The 17793-nt window shown below is 41.5% G+C and overlaps 1 protein-coding gene across 4 annotated transcripts in view; it reads left to right on the top strand.

Annotated features, from left to right (window-relative positions):
• The window catches only part of FAM53A (family with sequence similarity 53 member A), a 71864-nt gene extending 61035 nt beyond the window's left edge, over positions 1-10829 (top strand). For all 4 annotated transcript variants that reach the window (XM_030492696.2, XM_030492698.1, XM_030492700.1 and 1 more), the window contains exon 5: positions 9629-10829. In XM_030492696.2, coding sequence (XP_030348556.1) covers positions 9629-9952 — 324 coding nt within the window. In that variant the 3' untranslated portion in view covers positions 9953-10829. The remainder of the gene's footprint in view (positions 1-9628) is intronic.
• The last annotated feature ends 6964 nt before the right edge of the window (positions 10830-17793 follow it).

Here is a 17793-nt window from a genome sequence, read left to right as displayed (position 1 = left end):
TTATGGTATGCTAGGAAGCTTGCAAGTTGTGGTAGTATAAACAAATCTGAGTCTTTAAAACAAAGTGTGTGTAATACTTGAATGGATGGCTTTCTGAATGTTACAGCTTTTTCATGCAAACTGATTCTGTTACAAAACAGAGGAAAACTGAATTTGGCCATAGTGAGAAGTTGAGCTCAGTTTTAGTGTTACTGCAGTGCTTTAAGATTCTGAATGTTGGCTCTGCCTTACACAAGTTTCATATACTTTGCTTCTCTTCTGACTTGATATGATGTATTTTAGAACATGTATTGTTTTTCAGTGCAGCTGAAGGATAAAGGACCATCGTTTCCTGACCTAACTTCTTTTAAGAAGCATACTGAGCATCAACTGCTGAAGTGCTGTCAGCTTTGGTATTTGAACAAATAAACCTGTCCAAATTGTATTTATCAAACAAGTTTTAGCGCAAGTTGACTCAGTATTAAAAATACAGTATTAAAAATACTCATATATAAAAATATATAAAAAATATTAAAAATGCCACTTGATGTCAAGAACACCTCCTGAGCCACATTGTTTCAGAAATGTTCAGAAAGGTCCAAAATCAGATACTAAGCTAGTAAAATACAGTATATGTATCATAGACTGACAGTGAACAGTGCTAATTCTGTTCTTTCTAAACAAATGCCTTGTGTTCAGCTTGTCTCTGGAAATAATTAGAGGTGAGAGTCCACCTACAGTTTGAATTAATGCTCCTACAAGAATTTGTTGTGGTTTTTGCATTAAGTTGGACGAAAGATTCCTGACATCACTTGCACATTGTCCACATGCATATGTACACCTATGCAGGCCTGGGTGCACTTGTAGAACAAGATCTTAAGGCTTTGTTTTGGACAAGTATTTCTGTAGTGGCAGACTGGTCAAAAGAAGGGAGAACTGTTCCCAAACTGAGGTCTTGTTTCCTTTTTTCTCCCATCCCCCTTCCCTGGCAGAAGTGAACTTTATGGTCCAATTATAGAATCCCTTAAAATGCTAGTTATGATGGAGTGCCAGCATAACCCAATAATATAGGTGAGGCTGACATCTGTCAGTAACTAATGAGGGTAGCTTTAGAATCGGGGTTTGGAGTTTACTTCTCTAATTTCTTATAAATTTGACCCATCATATCGACTTAATATTTGACCTGAGAATAAAAAAGAACATGCTGGAATTTTAGGAGAAGTTGGTACATGGGTGTACTCTGCAAAAATCAGTGCATATGCGGTTCAGTTGTGAAAGTAATTGTTTGCAGCTCATAGCAAAGTCATGAAGGAGTAAGACCTTGGCTAAACTGCTCAGGAATAGAAGTTCTCTATAAAAATAGATGACACATAAATGGCAGGAAATGAAGCCAATATGGTCATGTTTTGAAGCCATAAGGGTCAGATCCTGTCCTGTGTTACTCTGGTGCGTAATCAGTCAACTTAAATCATGTTACTCGAGAACAGAGTTTGGCATGGTAAAGTCAGCTTCAGAATGTGACTGATTATTAGGAGTTTTGTAGAAGCACAAGCTTCAGCTATTTTTCTTGTTTGAATACATCTGGTTAGAAATCTAGTAAAACTCTTGTGTTGTATGTTATTTCAGAGCTGGTTGTAGTATGCAAGTCTGTTAATGCTTCTGTCAGAGGATTAATACCCTGGGCTTCAGCTACCCAGGATAGTCTTTGTGTTTTGGATCCTGAACGCCGAGAGATGATACTGCAAGAAATCATATTCTTGTTAAGCAGTTTTCTTCTACTGCTCATTATGAGCAACTGTGAAGTATGTCAGTGTATATCTATGTGAAGGGAGGTGTGTGTAGCTCGTGTTAATGATGTGAGCATGCTTCCTTTATTTCCCAGTATAGTAATGCAGAAAACTAGATGCATCTTTCTAAAATCTGTATGAATTAGACATCCTTTAAACTAAGTCTCTATAAAATTATTCATATTATTAATGAAGATGGTAATATGCACTTTGTTTCTTGTTTCCAGAGACTGTGGTTCTTTTCTGAAAGGAAAGGTAAAAGTTCTTGAATCGGAAAAGATGGAACAACGCTGGCAAAACATGAATCATTTCTGTTGGAAGAGAGCATGTGCTTACACTGTTTCCCTCTGTGCCCTTCTACTACAAAACCAGATGTGTTCATCATCCCTGCATGAACACAAATGGTGCAGCTGTTTGTTCATCACACCATCACTCATTAATGCAGTTGGATGATGTGAATTTGCTGGATTGAAGCCTCTCAAGCTTGTGCTTGGAATTGGAGGCCCAATTCCACACTGTCCAGCTCTCCAGTTCATCCATAAGCTGGGTAAATCCACTGTCGGTATTAGAGATGTGCTTAGGGTCAAGCAGGAAATAGGAAAATAACTACATGTTATACAAATACAGTTCTTCTTAAGGCAGAGCAATTGCTTTGGTCCTGCAAGAGACTTCAGGCTGCAGCTGCTGCCTAAGCAAGAACAGAGCTAGAACCCATCTTCCAGGGCACTCTTCCTGCTATTTCAGTGCCCTTTTGAGTCTGTCTTTCTGTGGTGCTGCTTTCCCTTTGAGGAAGCCTATTTTCTAAAGCATCAGTGCATTTCAGACAAACACTGCTGCTGTATCTAATAGCTGCCTTGTTTGGCTTTAGTCTTCTTTCTTCCTGGCCAAAGTTTTGTACTGTACTATTCAGCTGAACAAAGCAAATGTCATTATGTTCCAGTTTGACACTGTATTGATTATCAGCCGGTTCAGAACAGTTAAATCTTCTGTGTGAGCCTCTTCTGTTTTAGTTAATGGAGTAAGTCATAGCATCTGTAGGTATTTATGCTTGCTGGAGTGGTACTAAGAATAGTTGCAGCTTTCTACTTAATTACATGCAGGTGAAACAGGTAGGCCTGATGCTTGTAGAATGTAATTCCACATTCTTATGATAAAAACTTACATGATTTATACTTATTCCAGCAGGAAAGGTAAAAGGTTGCTGTTCACAAATGCACTAAATTAGAAAATGTAAGATGCCAGCATCTTAATTAAAATTCCACACAGTAGACTTTTAAAATGCAGTTTAATGTTGGCCTAGATTTTATACAAGGGGAAAATTGCTATATATGTTCACACTCCTCATGGTAGTACTGGTGTTAAATCATATTCTTGACTGTATTACATGAAGAACTGTATTAACTCACTTAGCTTCCAGTTTGTCTTTAAAAACAAACAAACAAGTTAACCCCCATTATAAATGGTCCTGGACTTAAACAAACTGCTAAACCCCAGCACCTGAGTTTTCTACACTAAACTGCCCCATTCAACCCAAATTTAATTTAGAAAGGAATGAATGAAAAATAGCAGCAGTGTTTTGTCTGCTTAAATTCAGTTTAAACACCTTTAGACTGACAAACTTTTCTTTAATCTGCTTAAATTCCTTAGTTTCTTATGTTACTTAATGTTGGAACTTAATTGAGCACATGTGCACAAGGAGCACATGAGGGGGTCTGTGAATTTTCTCCTCAGTTGTTCAGATGGTCTTTGCAAACCACTACAAGGAAAAGAGGATATTTGGTTTGGGTGTGAAATTTAATTTCATATGTGGAGTGCCTGTCATGTATAATTTTGTCTGAATTTGGGGCAAGGGGGAAGCAGGTGTGGAAGTTGAGCTTAATCCATGGTGGTTGTAATCCCTGCTGTATGTGGAATTTGCCATGCCTGTGACTTCACACGTGGCTGTTTGGAATTTGGTACAATAGCAATGGTTTTAATGGAGTCCTGTAGAGTTTCCTAGCTAAACGAGTAGGCTGCTGTACGGATCTGAAGACTGCAGTGCAAGAGTTCCCAAAACCTCCCAGCCAGTGTGGGTGATGGCTGTGTATGGACTGCAGCAGTGCTCAGGCAAAGAGCTGGACCCCCAATTCCCCCCACCCAGTCTTTGTGCATTTTGTTTCTCATTTGTAGCCTTTAACTATTCCAATGGTTTCTGTCAGTTATTTTTACATGATGAACAGCCTTGTATTCTGCATACTTGAGTATAATTAGACAAATTCAGCCTTTCACTTAAATATTTCTATTTCATTAAGCCATAGTATTCTTTCAACTAATAGCACTAAATAAAAACCAAATTAAATCACAAACTCTTACAGCTCAAACAAAACTTGTAAGGATACTGTGGCATAATTTAGAATACAAGCAGAAAAATCTAGGCCAATAAATAGATCAACTTTCATGGTAGACTACACCAGAGGTCTGCATGCTTAAATCTAGAACAGTCTGGCTAGTGGAAGATGAAAGCCTCTTACTTCATGATGCTGTTTAGCAGCTGATGTGAAATGAGCTGATGTCGGTTTATTTCTCTTCCTGGGCACCTACATCTGAAAAATTAAAATAAGCTTTGAAGATATGGCAGAGACAAAGTACTGAACAACTTTCATTTCAAGTCAGAGCCATATTGCTGCATGTCAGCTTGTATTGATTTTTAACTAGGTCTTTGGCTTTGCAAATAGGATTTACCTTATTTGACTACAAGAACTGCAGCAGCACCTTTATCTCTGATGTAAGGAATGGTTATTTAAGTGCCAAATCACATGGCAGAATGGTAGAGGTTGTTTGCTCTTTCCCGTTCATATCCAGTATGCCATGTTTTTTCTGCTCTCTAGTTATAAATTATGAAATAAACATTGCATTTTTGAATATAAAAATATATGTTAAATTTCCAGGAAGATGAGGCATAATTGCAGAGCTACAGAAAGCGAACAGCATGTTTGCTTCTCAGAGTGAGTTTGATCAGAGATTAGATTTTGCTCATGGAGGTGGGAATTTTTTAGAGATTTGATTCTGTTTCCACAAAATACAGATGTTTTTGTTAACTACTTGCTTTGTAGCTCAGTGCAAGTCAAAAAGAGACTTCTCTTTGGGTTTATTTCAAATACATAGCTTAAAAATCTGCAGTGTTTTTTGAACTGAAGTGGGGTTTTTTTAGACACTTGAATTGAAAAACTTCATGTATTCCTATACCTCTTCTCATTTGAGCAGGGAGAAATTCTTTTCCAGTTAACTTCTTTCACCAAAAAGTTTTAAACTGTGCATTAGCAAGCCTCAAGCATAGCACATTTATGAAGAATACTGTATTGTTTTCCTCCTGTCACCATGACTTCATACCAGTGAAGCAGTATTTCTTCTCAACTGCAAGCTGCTTAAAGCTGAGGTTATCTGTGAGCACTGAAGTGCTCACAAAATGCTCCGTGCTATTCAAGACAGAAGTCAAATGTCAAGAGCTTTACTCTGCGGAAAGGTTAATAGTTTGTTACATAAAGGCAGCTTTTTTCTGACTATTTTTCACTTTCTCCATAGTAGAAGATGCAGGGATTAGGATTGTGATGGGGTACTTCTAATCTATACAACTGACACTTGTAATGATTTACAGTGGACACTGGCCATGTCTCCATCTTGAATTGTCACAGGTAATGATATTAATGCAAGTAATTAAATGCATGAAGTGAAAATTCAGTTTACAGGGAGGGTCCAGTTGACATCTGTTTGTGGTAGGATGTGATATCAGTCAGATAGATGCTATGTTCAGAAGGCAGTTTTTCAACATGATTCAGTGAGCTGTTAGGACCGGTCTTTTGTAGCAGTTTGTTTTTATAACTCAAAGTCCTTCCTTAAGTTTCCCTCTTAGCTTCATTAAATGAAATCTCTTCAATGTAATGAATTTGTAGTGCTGTTGGACTTCATTATTGCTGAGGCTAAGCTGTAACCTCTTTGGGGATAGGTTAGTATCTGAGGTATGAATGCATCATGCTGTGTATGGTGCTTCTGATCTACAACTGAACTGTGGTATGAGTTACTATCAGTAAAGGTATTTGGGTTTGAGTCAGTTCGACTAATCGATAGGAAGCGTAAGTCCAGGAAGTGAAATAAGGACCTGTGAAACCCTCAAAGGGAGAGGTGCCACCCATCAAACTTGCTCCATCTCCACTGGCTAGGTGCAGGGAAGCAACAGAAAAAGCCACGTGTTACTCCGTGCTTGTGCTGCCTCTTCAGTGTGTTGCACTTGGATTGGTTGCTGATATTCCAGGGTCCCATCATCTTGAGAACCACTGTATCACATGCATCTTTTTTGTGTATCTGTGGTAAAGACCTTAGTAGTCAAGAACCCCTGTGTGCTGGTATCTCTTGTGTTGTGCACTCACAGGCAACAGTCTCGGGATGGGAAGGAAAGCAAGCCAGATAACTAGTCTAATTAGTCTGCTGAATTCCCTCTCTTCCTAAGCCTGTGGCTTTAGGGAGCAGCCCATCCTGTTGTGATGACTAGTGCTGAGAAGCAGTAGGATGGGCTTAGGGCTTCTGGTGGTTTCAGGCTTCCTCTGCTGCTTGCTCTGTGCCAGCTGCTGCAGCTGCACCTCTTCAGAGCAGCTGTATCTTCCACCCCATTCAAAACTGGGGGGGAAACGGGTGGACTTGGTGTATGATGGGGGCATGGGGAAGAAGCATGAGAACTGCTGCTCCCATTATACACTAGGTTTTCATGCACATAAATGACTTATTTTTCCCTTGACTACTGTAGCAAATGCTCTAGTTTTTGTTAGTAAAACAAAAGCAACCTTTTTATTGCTTTTTATATTTGGAAAGTGATGTATTGCGGGTTTCTGAACTGGAGGTTTAGTACAGAGTACAGACATTAGCTTCCTTTCAGGCTACTCTGGGCCTTTCTTGTTTGCTTTGTATGGCAAGGGTCTAGAGAGATTTCTTTTATTTCCTTCCCTGCCATTGTTTTTGGTACAAAGTTGGGGGTTTTTTTCTTAATATTCAGACATTTTATCGCCTCACTTCTTTTAAAACTGAGTTTCTTTTTTTCTTCCATCACACAAAAGAATACTTTTAGCTGATTGAGTTCTATCCATTGCCAACTGTGGACTCTTTTGTCTTGTTAGTCCAGCATCCTTTATAAAATGAGGACCATTGAGCAAGTACTCGCAGGCTCCCCACTGAGCACAATTGTGCTTGAAAGGTGTGGTACTGTACCAGTGTAACATGTAAAGCTGCAGTTCAGGGGGCTTGAATGCATTGCAATTTCTACCTTTTGCTTTGTGAAAGAAGTGGGATTGTGCTGTGAGATAATAAATCCACCTATTTTTAGGTCGGTGAGGTTGTGACAAGTAGGGGAACAAAGAACCAGTTGAATGCACTTGCTGTTGTGTTGAAGCCGGCTAAAAGTTCCCATTGAAGTGGTTTCAGCACAGTACAGCTAACAGGCAATTTTCCATTTATGTACACAAACCTTCTAGAAGGACAGCTGTGTGGTTGGATTAATTTCTAGCAGTAAATCGAATAAAAGATATTTTGAAGGGGGACTTGGGAATTCCTTTCTAAAACGTTGAAAGCAGAACTTTCAAAGCTTTCCTTTCTTTGACCCCTTTTCTTCCCGGTACCTACTATAAGATTTAAAGAACTGAAAATATTGTCCCCTATATGGAGATACACAACAGGAAATGTGTTCTTTCTCAAAGCAATGAGATAGAATTAGGATTAAAATATCCTTTAACACTTTCTACTTTAAAAATACACTGTTTTGCTTAAGGAAATATGACAGAAATTCACGCTTCTTAGTCATAAAAAGGAGCTCAAATGTTTGTATGTGAATAAGCTGTGAGCTACATAGAAATGTTTTGAAAACAAATGTATTTTATACCAATACTGTTTTCATAGGGAAGTGAAATTTGGAAATATAAAGCTTTTTGATCATGCAGGGTTATCAATTTTGTTGTTGCTAGTCACATGCAAAATTGGGTGTGCTAACAAAGGCTTTGGTGAATTCCTCCTGACAGAACTATGGTCAACAGTTTGGGGGTTTTTTTCTGAAAGTTGATCTTTGCAGGTCTTGGAGTTGCATAAATCAACTCCTAAATTAGGTCTTGTGTCTGTCCAAGCAAAGTAGATTATCCCTTATACATCCTTCTAGCCTGAAACCTATGACTGATATCTGTTATAAGATATGAAAGTTGTTTGAGCAAGGTAAGTGCTGTGTTCAATACAGGCATAACAAACTTCTGATCAGTAGTAAACAGTTTGTGGTGTGGGCTGAGAGAATATTGCAGCCTTACTTATGGAGAGATACCAATGATGCTGAAGCACCATCCCATACCAGAACTGCTGTTCACTCAGTCTATTTGTGCTGTGACTGAACTCCAAAACCCCACTGTTCTTGCTTTTTACCTTTGCTCAAGCTTTTCCACAAGTAAACTTTGTATGTAGATTTGATGTAGGGATGCCCAAAGAACTATATGAGCTTGCAGAGTGGCAGTGGGCTTGTCTGCAAAATGTTCCATGTATAACATTGATACTCAAGGGTCAGGCAGATCACCTCAGTGGGTTTTCCTCATTCTCTTCTTCATCCAGTTGTATACAGGCAAGGCTGACTAATTCAGATTTCTTCTGAATCTGTGAAGTTTTGTTTAAAAAGCACCCAAAGATACTGTTAAGCAGCTGGTGTGGCTGCTGATGTGCATTGGTGAAATAGAAAGATTACCCAGTGCTTTGGAAGAGCATCTGGAATATAGCACACTGGGAGTGTTGCAATGTTCCTATTTCATCTGAATATATCAACAAATATAAAATACTTAAGAAGTGACAAATTGGGAGAGGAAGCTGAAAATGGGTGTGAAAGTTGGTCTTGTTCCCTGTGGATCTACTTGTAATAAGATGATTGCCATGTGTATGAGAGACTGGAGTCACTTAACCAGTAAGATGATGAAAGCTAGCACATCTTTATTCTCCTGGCTCTTACCACCTCTGAGAGGAGCCCTGACCATTTCACCCTTTTCTCACTGTGTAAGGCAGAACTCAAAAGTTTCTCACTTGTTAAAATCTAACTTCTGTCTGTATAGTTCTGTTACTTCTTAAATGCTGCTTTTGGATTCTAGTCAAGAGTCCCTTAGAGTTATGTGAGGAGTTTAGAAATCTTATCCCTTTATCCGAAGGACAGAGGTAGCACATTTACTGAGGTTTACTTTTTCCTTTGTCTAACTAAAGGTGAGTACTTCTCTGGTTTTAATATACTTTTCATTTAAACAGAATTGCTCAAATTCCTGAGCTCTGGTTCAAACAGCATCCAAATGCAAGACAAACTAAGCTGATTCTGGAGCACAATGCTTTCTAAGAAGCTTGGTTTTCCCCTGTTTGAGGTTACCCAAATGTGCTGTTGCCTTGTGGACTCTGGTTGAGGTGATGCCTTAGGGCTCATTGTGTGCACGGTTGGGAACTTTGAGAAACTAATTGTTGATTGGGCTGCAGTGCAGCTGTCTGACCTAAATGCTGATGTTACCAAATGCTGTGCTCTGGGTTTGCCGGAAAGCTAATAACATCAAAACTCTGTATCTGTAATTCCTCATTGAGTTGACTAAAGCTAGGCTTTTGGATCTTTCTGCATAAAAAAGGGGGACTGGCAGTTTTTCTCACTAGTGGGAAGCTCCACAGGCAAAATACCTGTGCAAAACCAGATTGTGTAGTAAGTACGTCATGGCCCTCCTGTTTCCAAGATTACTATAAACATGTGGCACTCTGCTTTGAGTACATACTCTCAATCCACTCAAGAATTTAAGGAATTTATTCTCCTCATGGTTAATATATTCATGTGTCTTTTTTAATTGCAGACTTTAAAAAATTCCAAAAGTCTTTGCTCCCTTGACTATGAAGATGATGATGATGACACACAAATGAAGACAATTGTGTCATCCCCATGTGACTCAAATGATCTTATGAACATCATCACCCCTGGTTCCAGCCCGATGAAAGAACAGCTGGATGAAGTAAGGCATCACGGGTCATGCCAAGGTAGCTTCAAAACAAGGGATTATAAGAAAGCAGCCGTAGTATGTGAAAGCGATGAGGACACAAGTGATTGTGACAGCACCGAAGAAGGCATCTTTCCTCTAGACTGTGGAGACTTGGACCTAGAGCAGATTGAAAACAACTGAGACTCGGAAGTTGTGTGCTAGAATCAGAGTTGTTCTAAATTAAAATGATAGAGGATTACCTTTGCCATGCATAATCCATGTCCCTGAATCTCTGTATTGCCTATCTTGGGCCTGTGTTAGAAGAAATGTTTCAGGTGGGGGAAAAACGTGAACCATTGTTACCTGTTTAGTCTATTGATCAATATGTGGATGACAACAAAGAAAAAAGAAGTAGGAGGTTAAATGTTATTTTGAACATTAAGGAATAATTTTGATTAAAAATTTCCTAACAGATATTTTGCATTTTTATGGCTTTTACAGTTCTGGAGAAAAAGCATCTCTATTTTGAAATGAATTTTCAGAAGGGCATTCTATAAAACTAAATCTGTCTACAGTGATTCTGGTGCGGGTATATGTTGCTTTTGTTAAAGAGCTTAATGTGAACAGTGAATTGCATAATGAAATTGGTAATAAACCTTCAGATAGAACTCTTAAAATACCTGGTTGACAACTGGTCCAAAATACTTAACTGCCATCTTTCAACAGTGTCTGGTTAAAAAAAAAACAAACCTTCATAACATGTACAAATGTTCTTTTCATACGTTCAGGACTTTTTGATCAAAATATGGTAGTGACCTTAAAGGTTAACATTTTCCATTATTTTACTACTTGAATTGTTTTCTAGCCTGAAGCAATGCTAATTTAGGTGGGATAAAACTGCAAGTAGCTGCCCACCTACTTGGTCTTTGTTTTCTGTGGTTCAAAAGAATGTACAACAAGAGCACTTGAACTTTTAGACAGGGACTTTGTAATGATCAATTCCCCAGGAGGTGATCCCTTCAGCAATACTAGAAGGAAAATAGTCCTTGAATTAAATAAAATGACATTTTGCTTTGCACTTGTGTCTGCTTATGAATTTTACTAGTGGAAGATGTGTAATCTGGGGCAGATTCTGTAATGTGGTACTTAGGTGGAGGGAGAGAGCAGATTTCTGGTCATCTAAAAAGAAAGTGACATCAGGTTAGTCTGGGGAGCTGGGGAATAACTCGTGCTGGGTCCCAAAAGTGTCTCAGTGATTACATGCACTGCAGTCATCTCAAATGTAATACTGCATTCATTGCAGCCTATTGCAACACATACTTATTTTGTTAGTTCAGCCACAATAAGGATTTTCCTAAACAAGGGGGAAATTAATCTTGAAATGGTTTTAAATTGGATAGGAATGGGGAAGCTTAGATTATGCCATTCCAGTGCATCGTGTTAGCCTGCTTAAAGGAGCCAACTTCTACTGTAACTTGTGCCATAAAACCAAAATACAGCAGCATATTTAAAGTCAGCTAATGGAATGTGATTAAAATAAGAGGCATATGACAAAGACTAAGCAAGGTATGACACAAGTTCCAACCCTGTGATTCAGGTCAGCCTTTGATCATAAAGAGAATTGGACTTTTAATTACTGACCCAGCTTATGTCACTCAGTACTTTATACCAATATTTGAAAGTTTGGGTAGCCAGTAAGAAACTTCAAACTTTTTTTCTTGTTTTTATGACTCCTACTGCATTTACAACTACAAGTAGCAACGGTCTGTGATAGTGATACCAGTATATGTGTGTAGTAAGGTGCAGGAACACTGCATAGACTTGCTGGGTTCTTGATATGTTCATATATATAGTGTGGGAGAAAGTGAAGCTGCTCACTGTTGACAAAAATCATTCCCCTTTTTCTAGATGAGCGAATAAAGGTGTTGCTGTTGGAGCAAAGACTTGGGTTCCTTCAGAAGCTCCTGTTAACAGTGTGCATCTTGCCCCACAGGTATTTGCTCTGGTGTAGCACCAGAGCATGCCAATGGTGGCATACACATCCATAAAGCTCTTTGAAATAATCTGATGCAACTGAGGATCACTATTCTTGCTGCTGCTTCAGGAAGTAGCAAGTGATGTACAGCTTTTTCCTCTCATGGATAGATGGGGAAACATGCTATAGTACAGTGCTCAGTCACTGTGGGTAATGGAAGAACCCAGCTCCCCCCTGGACTGCAATTACTAGTTGCAGAACTACGCTTCTCTTTGTGTATTCTTCTTAATTGAGCAATAGAGGTAAGTAAAATTGAATCAGCTTTAATGCAGGGATTGTAGCAAAGGCCAATAGTACTACTGGGATCACTTAAAAGCTAATTCACCTATTTGAAAGCACTCTAGTTAAGTGTAATGGCATGGAATGAGAAAGCTAATGTGGCAATGCATTTGACTCTTTCTTCTCCAAGGGAGACAAGTTCCTGGAAGAAGTAGAAGAAGAAAATGCCTCAGAGGGCATGAATAAAAGGAGGTAAGATGTGCTTTGTCTTGGCAAACAAATTAACAAGACCTGAAACTAAGAGAGCAATAGAGCAAAGACAAGAGTAGAAGACCGGGTAACATTTATTCTAGCTCAGAAATAGTCTGGCTGTGATCTCAGTGAGTTGACTGCTCTAGCCTCAGAGTTAAGGTTCTCCACTTACCTTTCGTAGGTGTGCTGGTTACAGTCAACACAAAGCCACATTCCTACCCAGATGCTTAGGGTGGGAAGGGATTTTCCCAGGTGAAGGCAGAGGTATGTTTGCTTATGGTAACACAGGACTGGGTCTCCTGGTGAGCCAGCTGTTCAAACTCTAAATGGCCCTTTCATGGGAACAGAAGGGAGTGGTTTTAGATACTGAAGAACAAGTTTCATGAAAGTAGGAAGTAGTAATTATCTAGTTTAGACTCTTATTAGTGGGTGACAGGAAAATAAGTAGTTGAGCAGCTGTGCAGTAACACTGGCAAAGGAAGAAATGTGCTGAAAGGAATCTGTGCACTTTGTCTACAGATGCCAACATAATCCCTCATGAGAACCAGGAGTGAAAGGAATTACAGGTTAAAATTTACTTCAGATGCAGCAGGCTTTAGCTTTGCATCCCCTCCCCAAGCTCTGAGTCCTGCTCCAAAAGAAATTCACAGATGGTGAATTTGGCACTTTTGTTGCACTTGATCATAGGATAAAATCTGTAGTGGCTGTTGGGCAGATAGAGAAGGTGCTTTGGAGAAAGGGAAAGCGTGGTTTTGGAGATTGGATTGTATTTGGAAACAGGCTGAGCTAGGCTGTAAGCAGCTCTGCTCCGGGAGTGGTTTCCTTCCGCCTTGCACCCAGTGTCAGAACGGAAGAACGTGCTGCATGGGCTTGTGGGAGTTGTTCTAGGCCACTTTATCTTTTATTTTTACTAGCAACTTTGGTAACAAAGTAGTACACATGTTAAATTTGCAGTCAACAGGAAGCTGGACAGATGTGGAAGATAAGATAGCATTAGAATTCAAAATAGTCTTGGCATCATGCAGAAATGGTTGCTACAGGGAGGAGATGGAGGGGGAAGACAAGATCCTTTTCAGCAAGGCACTAAATTTAGATAGGGTGAAACAGCTGCACAAATTCAGAGTCCTGCCAACTAGCGAGCAGTATTTCAGATAAGGGACCTGGCAGTTTGTCCTGCTGGTGGTAGGAAAGCAAGCTTCAGGCTAAGGTTCACCAATGGTGATACATTTGGTGAGACTCAAGATAATCCTGTGCTTTACAGGAGCACCACTAAGTATGCCACTTGAGACACTGCACTTCAGGCTGGGGAAGTGCACTTGTGAGGATGCACTGGAAGAACTGAGCTTGGAATCATATGGTAGACTGGCCTTAATTGCACCTCGGATGAGAGAGAGTTTCCTCTGAGGCCAAATATAAGAATAGGGAATGGCTGAGCAGATGTGTGGGGAGATGGTCCTGCCCCTCTACACTGCTCTCATGAGACCTCACTTGGAGCACTGTGTGCAGTTCTGGTGTCCTCAACATTAGAAGGACGTGGACCTGTTGGAGCAAGTTCAGAGGAGGCCGTGAGGATGATCGGGGGCTGGAGCACCTCCCGTATGGAGACAGGCTGAGAAAGTTGGGGCTGTTCAGCTGGAGAAGAGAAGCTGCGTGGAGACCGCAGAGCAGCTTCCAGTGCCTGAAGGGGGCCTACAAGGATGCTGGAGAGGGACACATCATCAGGGGCTATAGTGATAGGACAAGGGGTGATGGGTTCAAACTTCAACAGGGGAAGTTCAGGTTAGATACAAGCAAGAAGTTCTTTACTGTGAGGGTGGTGAGGCACTGGAACAGGTTGCCCAGAAAAGTGGTAAATACTCCATCCCTGGCAGTGTTCAAGGCCAGGTTGGACAGAGCCTTGGGCGACATGGTCTGGTGTGTAGTGTCCCTGCCCGTGGCAGTGGGGTTGGAACTAGATGATCTAAAGGTTCTCTCCAACCCAAACCATTCTATAATTCTATGGTGGTAGGTAGCTCTTCCACAAATGGAGATCTGTTAAAAGCAAGCATCTATTAGGAGCAATAGCTGTGTTTCAGCTTGCTTTGAGGCAAAGAAAAGGCTGGCTGACTGCCCACAGCCCTTTCCCATCCCATTTTCCTTTGGATCTGTGTGACTTGCATGTCAGGCAAACCTAAAAGTTCCAAGGTAAAATAACTGCTGGAGGAAGAGGAGGTGAGAATCATGTGCAAGGAAAGTGCTCTGGAGCAGCAGTAGGAGCGTGGTTCAACTGTAATTTGTAGATCCTATTCAGAGTTTATATTTGCTGGAATCTACCCATCTATGTCATCAGCTTGGGCTAAATCACCTTTCTGAATAACATAAATATCTATTTGTCAGCATCCAAGTCCATTCTGGTGGGGTGGTACGCAGTGAAGTTATATTCACTTTCAGATTGCAGGTAAAGATGCTGATGATCTGTTGGCGTACAGCCCAGCTCTACAGAACGTCTGAAAGCACGTGGGTTTGTTGGGAAGTCCTCAGTGTTGGTTGGCAGATGCAGGAATATTTTCTCTCAATCTGCTCTCTGTGTTTATTTTGCAAACTGTTCACTGTTTGTTTTTACAAGTACTGGAACACAGACCTGTGTGCGTGCGCAGTGGGCTCCTGCAGCAGGGCTCATCCTCTCACTGGAAATCATCCAGTGCTGCTCAGCACATCACCTGGGATGTGGGTGAAGCGTAACATGGTTGGAAATGTGAGATTGCAGCCCAGAAAGCCATCCGTATGCTGGGCTGCATCAAAAGGAGCATGAGCAGCAGGTTGAGGGAGGTGATTCTTCCCTGCTACTTCACTCTTGTGAGACCCCCACTTGCAGTCCCGTGTCCAGCTCTGGGGCCCCCAACACAAGAGGGACATGGAGCTGCTTGAGCAAGTCCAGAGAAGGCCACGGAGATGCTGGGAGGGCTGGAGCAGCTCTGCTCTGGAGCCAGGCTGAGAGAGCTGGGCTGGGGCAGCCTGGAGAAAAGGCGGCTCCTGAAGGGGAGACCTTAGAGCAGCTCCAGTGCCTAAAGGGGCTACAGGAAACCTGGAGAGGGGCTTTGGACAAGGGCCTGTAGGGACAGGACAAGGGGAATGGCTTTAACCTGCCAGATGGGAGATTGAGATGAGCTCTTAGGCAGAAGTTGTTCCCTGTGAGGGTGCTGAGGCGCTGGCACAGGGTGCCCAGAGAAGCTGTGGCTGCCCCATCCCTGGCAGTGTTCAAGGCCAGGTTGGACACAGGGGCTTGGAGCAACCTGCTCTAGTGGAAGGTGTCCCTGCCCATGGCAGGCGGTTGGAGCCGGATGAGCCTTAAGGTCCCTTCCAACACAAACCAGCCTGTGATGTTCCATTCAAGGCCTTGTCCTTAAAAGAGGTGATTTGGCTGGGTTGGTGGCATGTGTTCTGTGTGCTCGCCCTGCAAACAATCCAGTCCAGGAGCTGTGGACTGCCACTTCCACCAAACCTCTGTACCTTTTCCTCAGCATTATAAAGGGATGAGCATGAAACAGTTGGTATATGGGATCCTGTTGCTGTGGCTGCTTATGCTTGGACCCCTTGGTGGAGCTTGTTGGTTGTTTAACACACACAAAACACAGTTTTAGAGGAGCATTGCTGCCATATGCTTAGCAGCCCATTCTGATGTGTTTTCAAAGTGAGTTTTGAGATCAGTTGTTTTGGAGTTTATGTGTAACTAACGTCATCCAAGTTACTGCTCCCACCACCATCTGGTCAGTACAACAGTCATCGGTATGCTGAGGATTGGTAGTTACTAGGGGAGAATGAGGGGGCTTTCATTACCTGCAGCTTATTTGACCCACTGGCAGCATTGCTTTTATGGGTTTTTTTGCTTAGAGATCTATGCTGTGAGTGATATGAGCCAGGGACGTGTTGCGTGAACTCTAGAGACAAGTTTAAAACTTCCTTAGAGCAGCAGTTCGCTTCTTAAACTCCTTAAACGCCAAACCATAAGATTAAATGTTTTATGATGGCTCAGTGTGGACAAAGAGCTGTGGTGTCCTGGTTCAGGTAAGCTTGTCTGATGCGAGTGATGATGTGAATTTAAAGTGAAGGTTAGTCTGTTGAGTACTCAAAACTTGTGTTCCACTGCCCAAACCAGACTCCTGCAGCAGTGTGGAGTGAGACTGTACTCCCAGAGCATTCAGCTATGGACAGATGTTCAACTGCCCCAGCTGCCTGCTCTTTGCTTTGCTTTGCTTTTCCTTGCTCCATCTTGCAGCTACTCTATGTCAGGCTGGGGTTTGAGACAGTCTGAATAGGTTTCTGGAAGTGTCAGAGCTGTGGCTTATGGTCAGTACTGTGGCCCTTGTGCCATATGCAGTAGCAATGGGATTGCTCACTAAAATACAGGGCTGCTCACATCACAGGGAAGCAGATATTCCTCAAAATCCATTCTCATGCAATTCACGGGTAGAAGAAAGAGATCTTGGAATAAAGGCAGAAGATGGGCCTTTAGTGTCTGCAGCTAATGAGGCTTCAGCGCAGCATGCAGTGACTTGCTTCTGCTGCGTGACCCTGCTTCACCCTCCCAATGGTCCTTCCCATGCACTGAATGAGGCATATTTCTGTGGAAGATGGAGCACATTGTTACACAATTGGAGAACCCTACATGGTGCAGAAAGGTGCATGGGGGTGAATTACAAGTCTGTAGGCAGCCTTGCATCTGCTATTATCTAATTCCAAGGAACTTAGCAATTTTCACCTATAACACACAGCTTTAAAACCATTATGTGATACAATTCCTCCCATGAAAAAAAGACAGGATAATCTACTAATTCTCCAGATTTGGTCATCAGCACTGCCATGATCTTAAGAACCACACCAAAGTTATCCACTATGCGAGCTAACAGCCTACTGCTTTGTTTATTGCCTGATAGCATGGATCTACCAGATGGGAAGTAAGATGCATGTTTTGCGGATGTCTTCATCGCTTTTTAACTAATATGAAAGCAATGTCCATGCCGAGGGAGCATGGGTTTACTCTGGATTTTTTAAGTCTGGCTTTAACAACGTGATCTACTTGATGTAGATCATCTGTGACTCATTAGCATCCCTAATGCCTCCCCATCCTCATCAAGCTGTTCTGTCCCCCACGCTGCTCAGCTGCGCCCATCATCCTTTCTCAGATTGGGAAATCATGTCTGTTGGAAGGGTTTGGGTGTCGTGGGGGCTATCCAGGCAGCAGCAGGGACCTGGAATGGCAGGCACATGCCTAGCAAGCATGAGGTATTTAGAGAATTGAGTTGCTGAAATCTCAAGTAAGAGTTTACAAACTGGTGTGCTTTAGATGACAGGGGGGTTGGAACTAGATGATCTTAAGGTCCTTTCCAACCCTCACCATTCTATGATTGATGGTTTGGTTTTGGTTTTATTTTTGGATGGAGTGTTGGGGTTTGGTTTATTTCTTTTATGAGCAAAGCATAGTTTGGATATGAGCAAACCATAGTTTGGGGTTTTTCCCCCCTTATCTTTGTAGGAAGAGTGTTCAACCGGTTTATCT

This window comes from Strigops habroptila, chromosome 7 (genome assembly GCF_004027225.2).
Source record: "Strigops habroptila isolate Jane chromosome 7, bStrHab1.2.pri, whole genome shotgun sequence".
Classification (NCBI taxonomy): Eukaryota; Metazoa; Chordata; class Aves; order Psittaciformes; family Psittacidae; genus Strigops; species Strigops habroptila.
The sequence above is the reverse complement of the archived record's forward strand: the minus strand, read 5'-3'. Positions and strand labels throughout refer to the sequence as shown.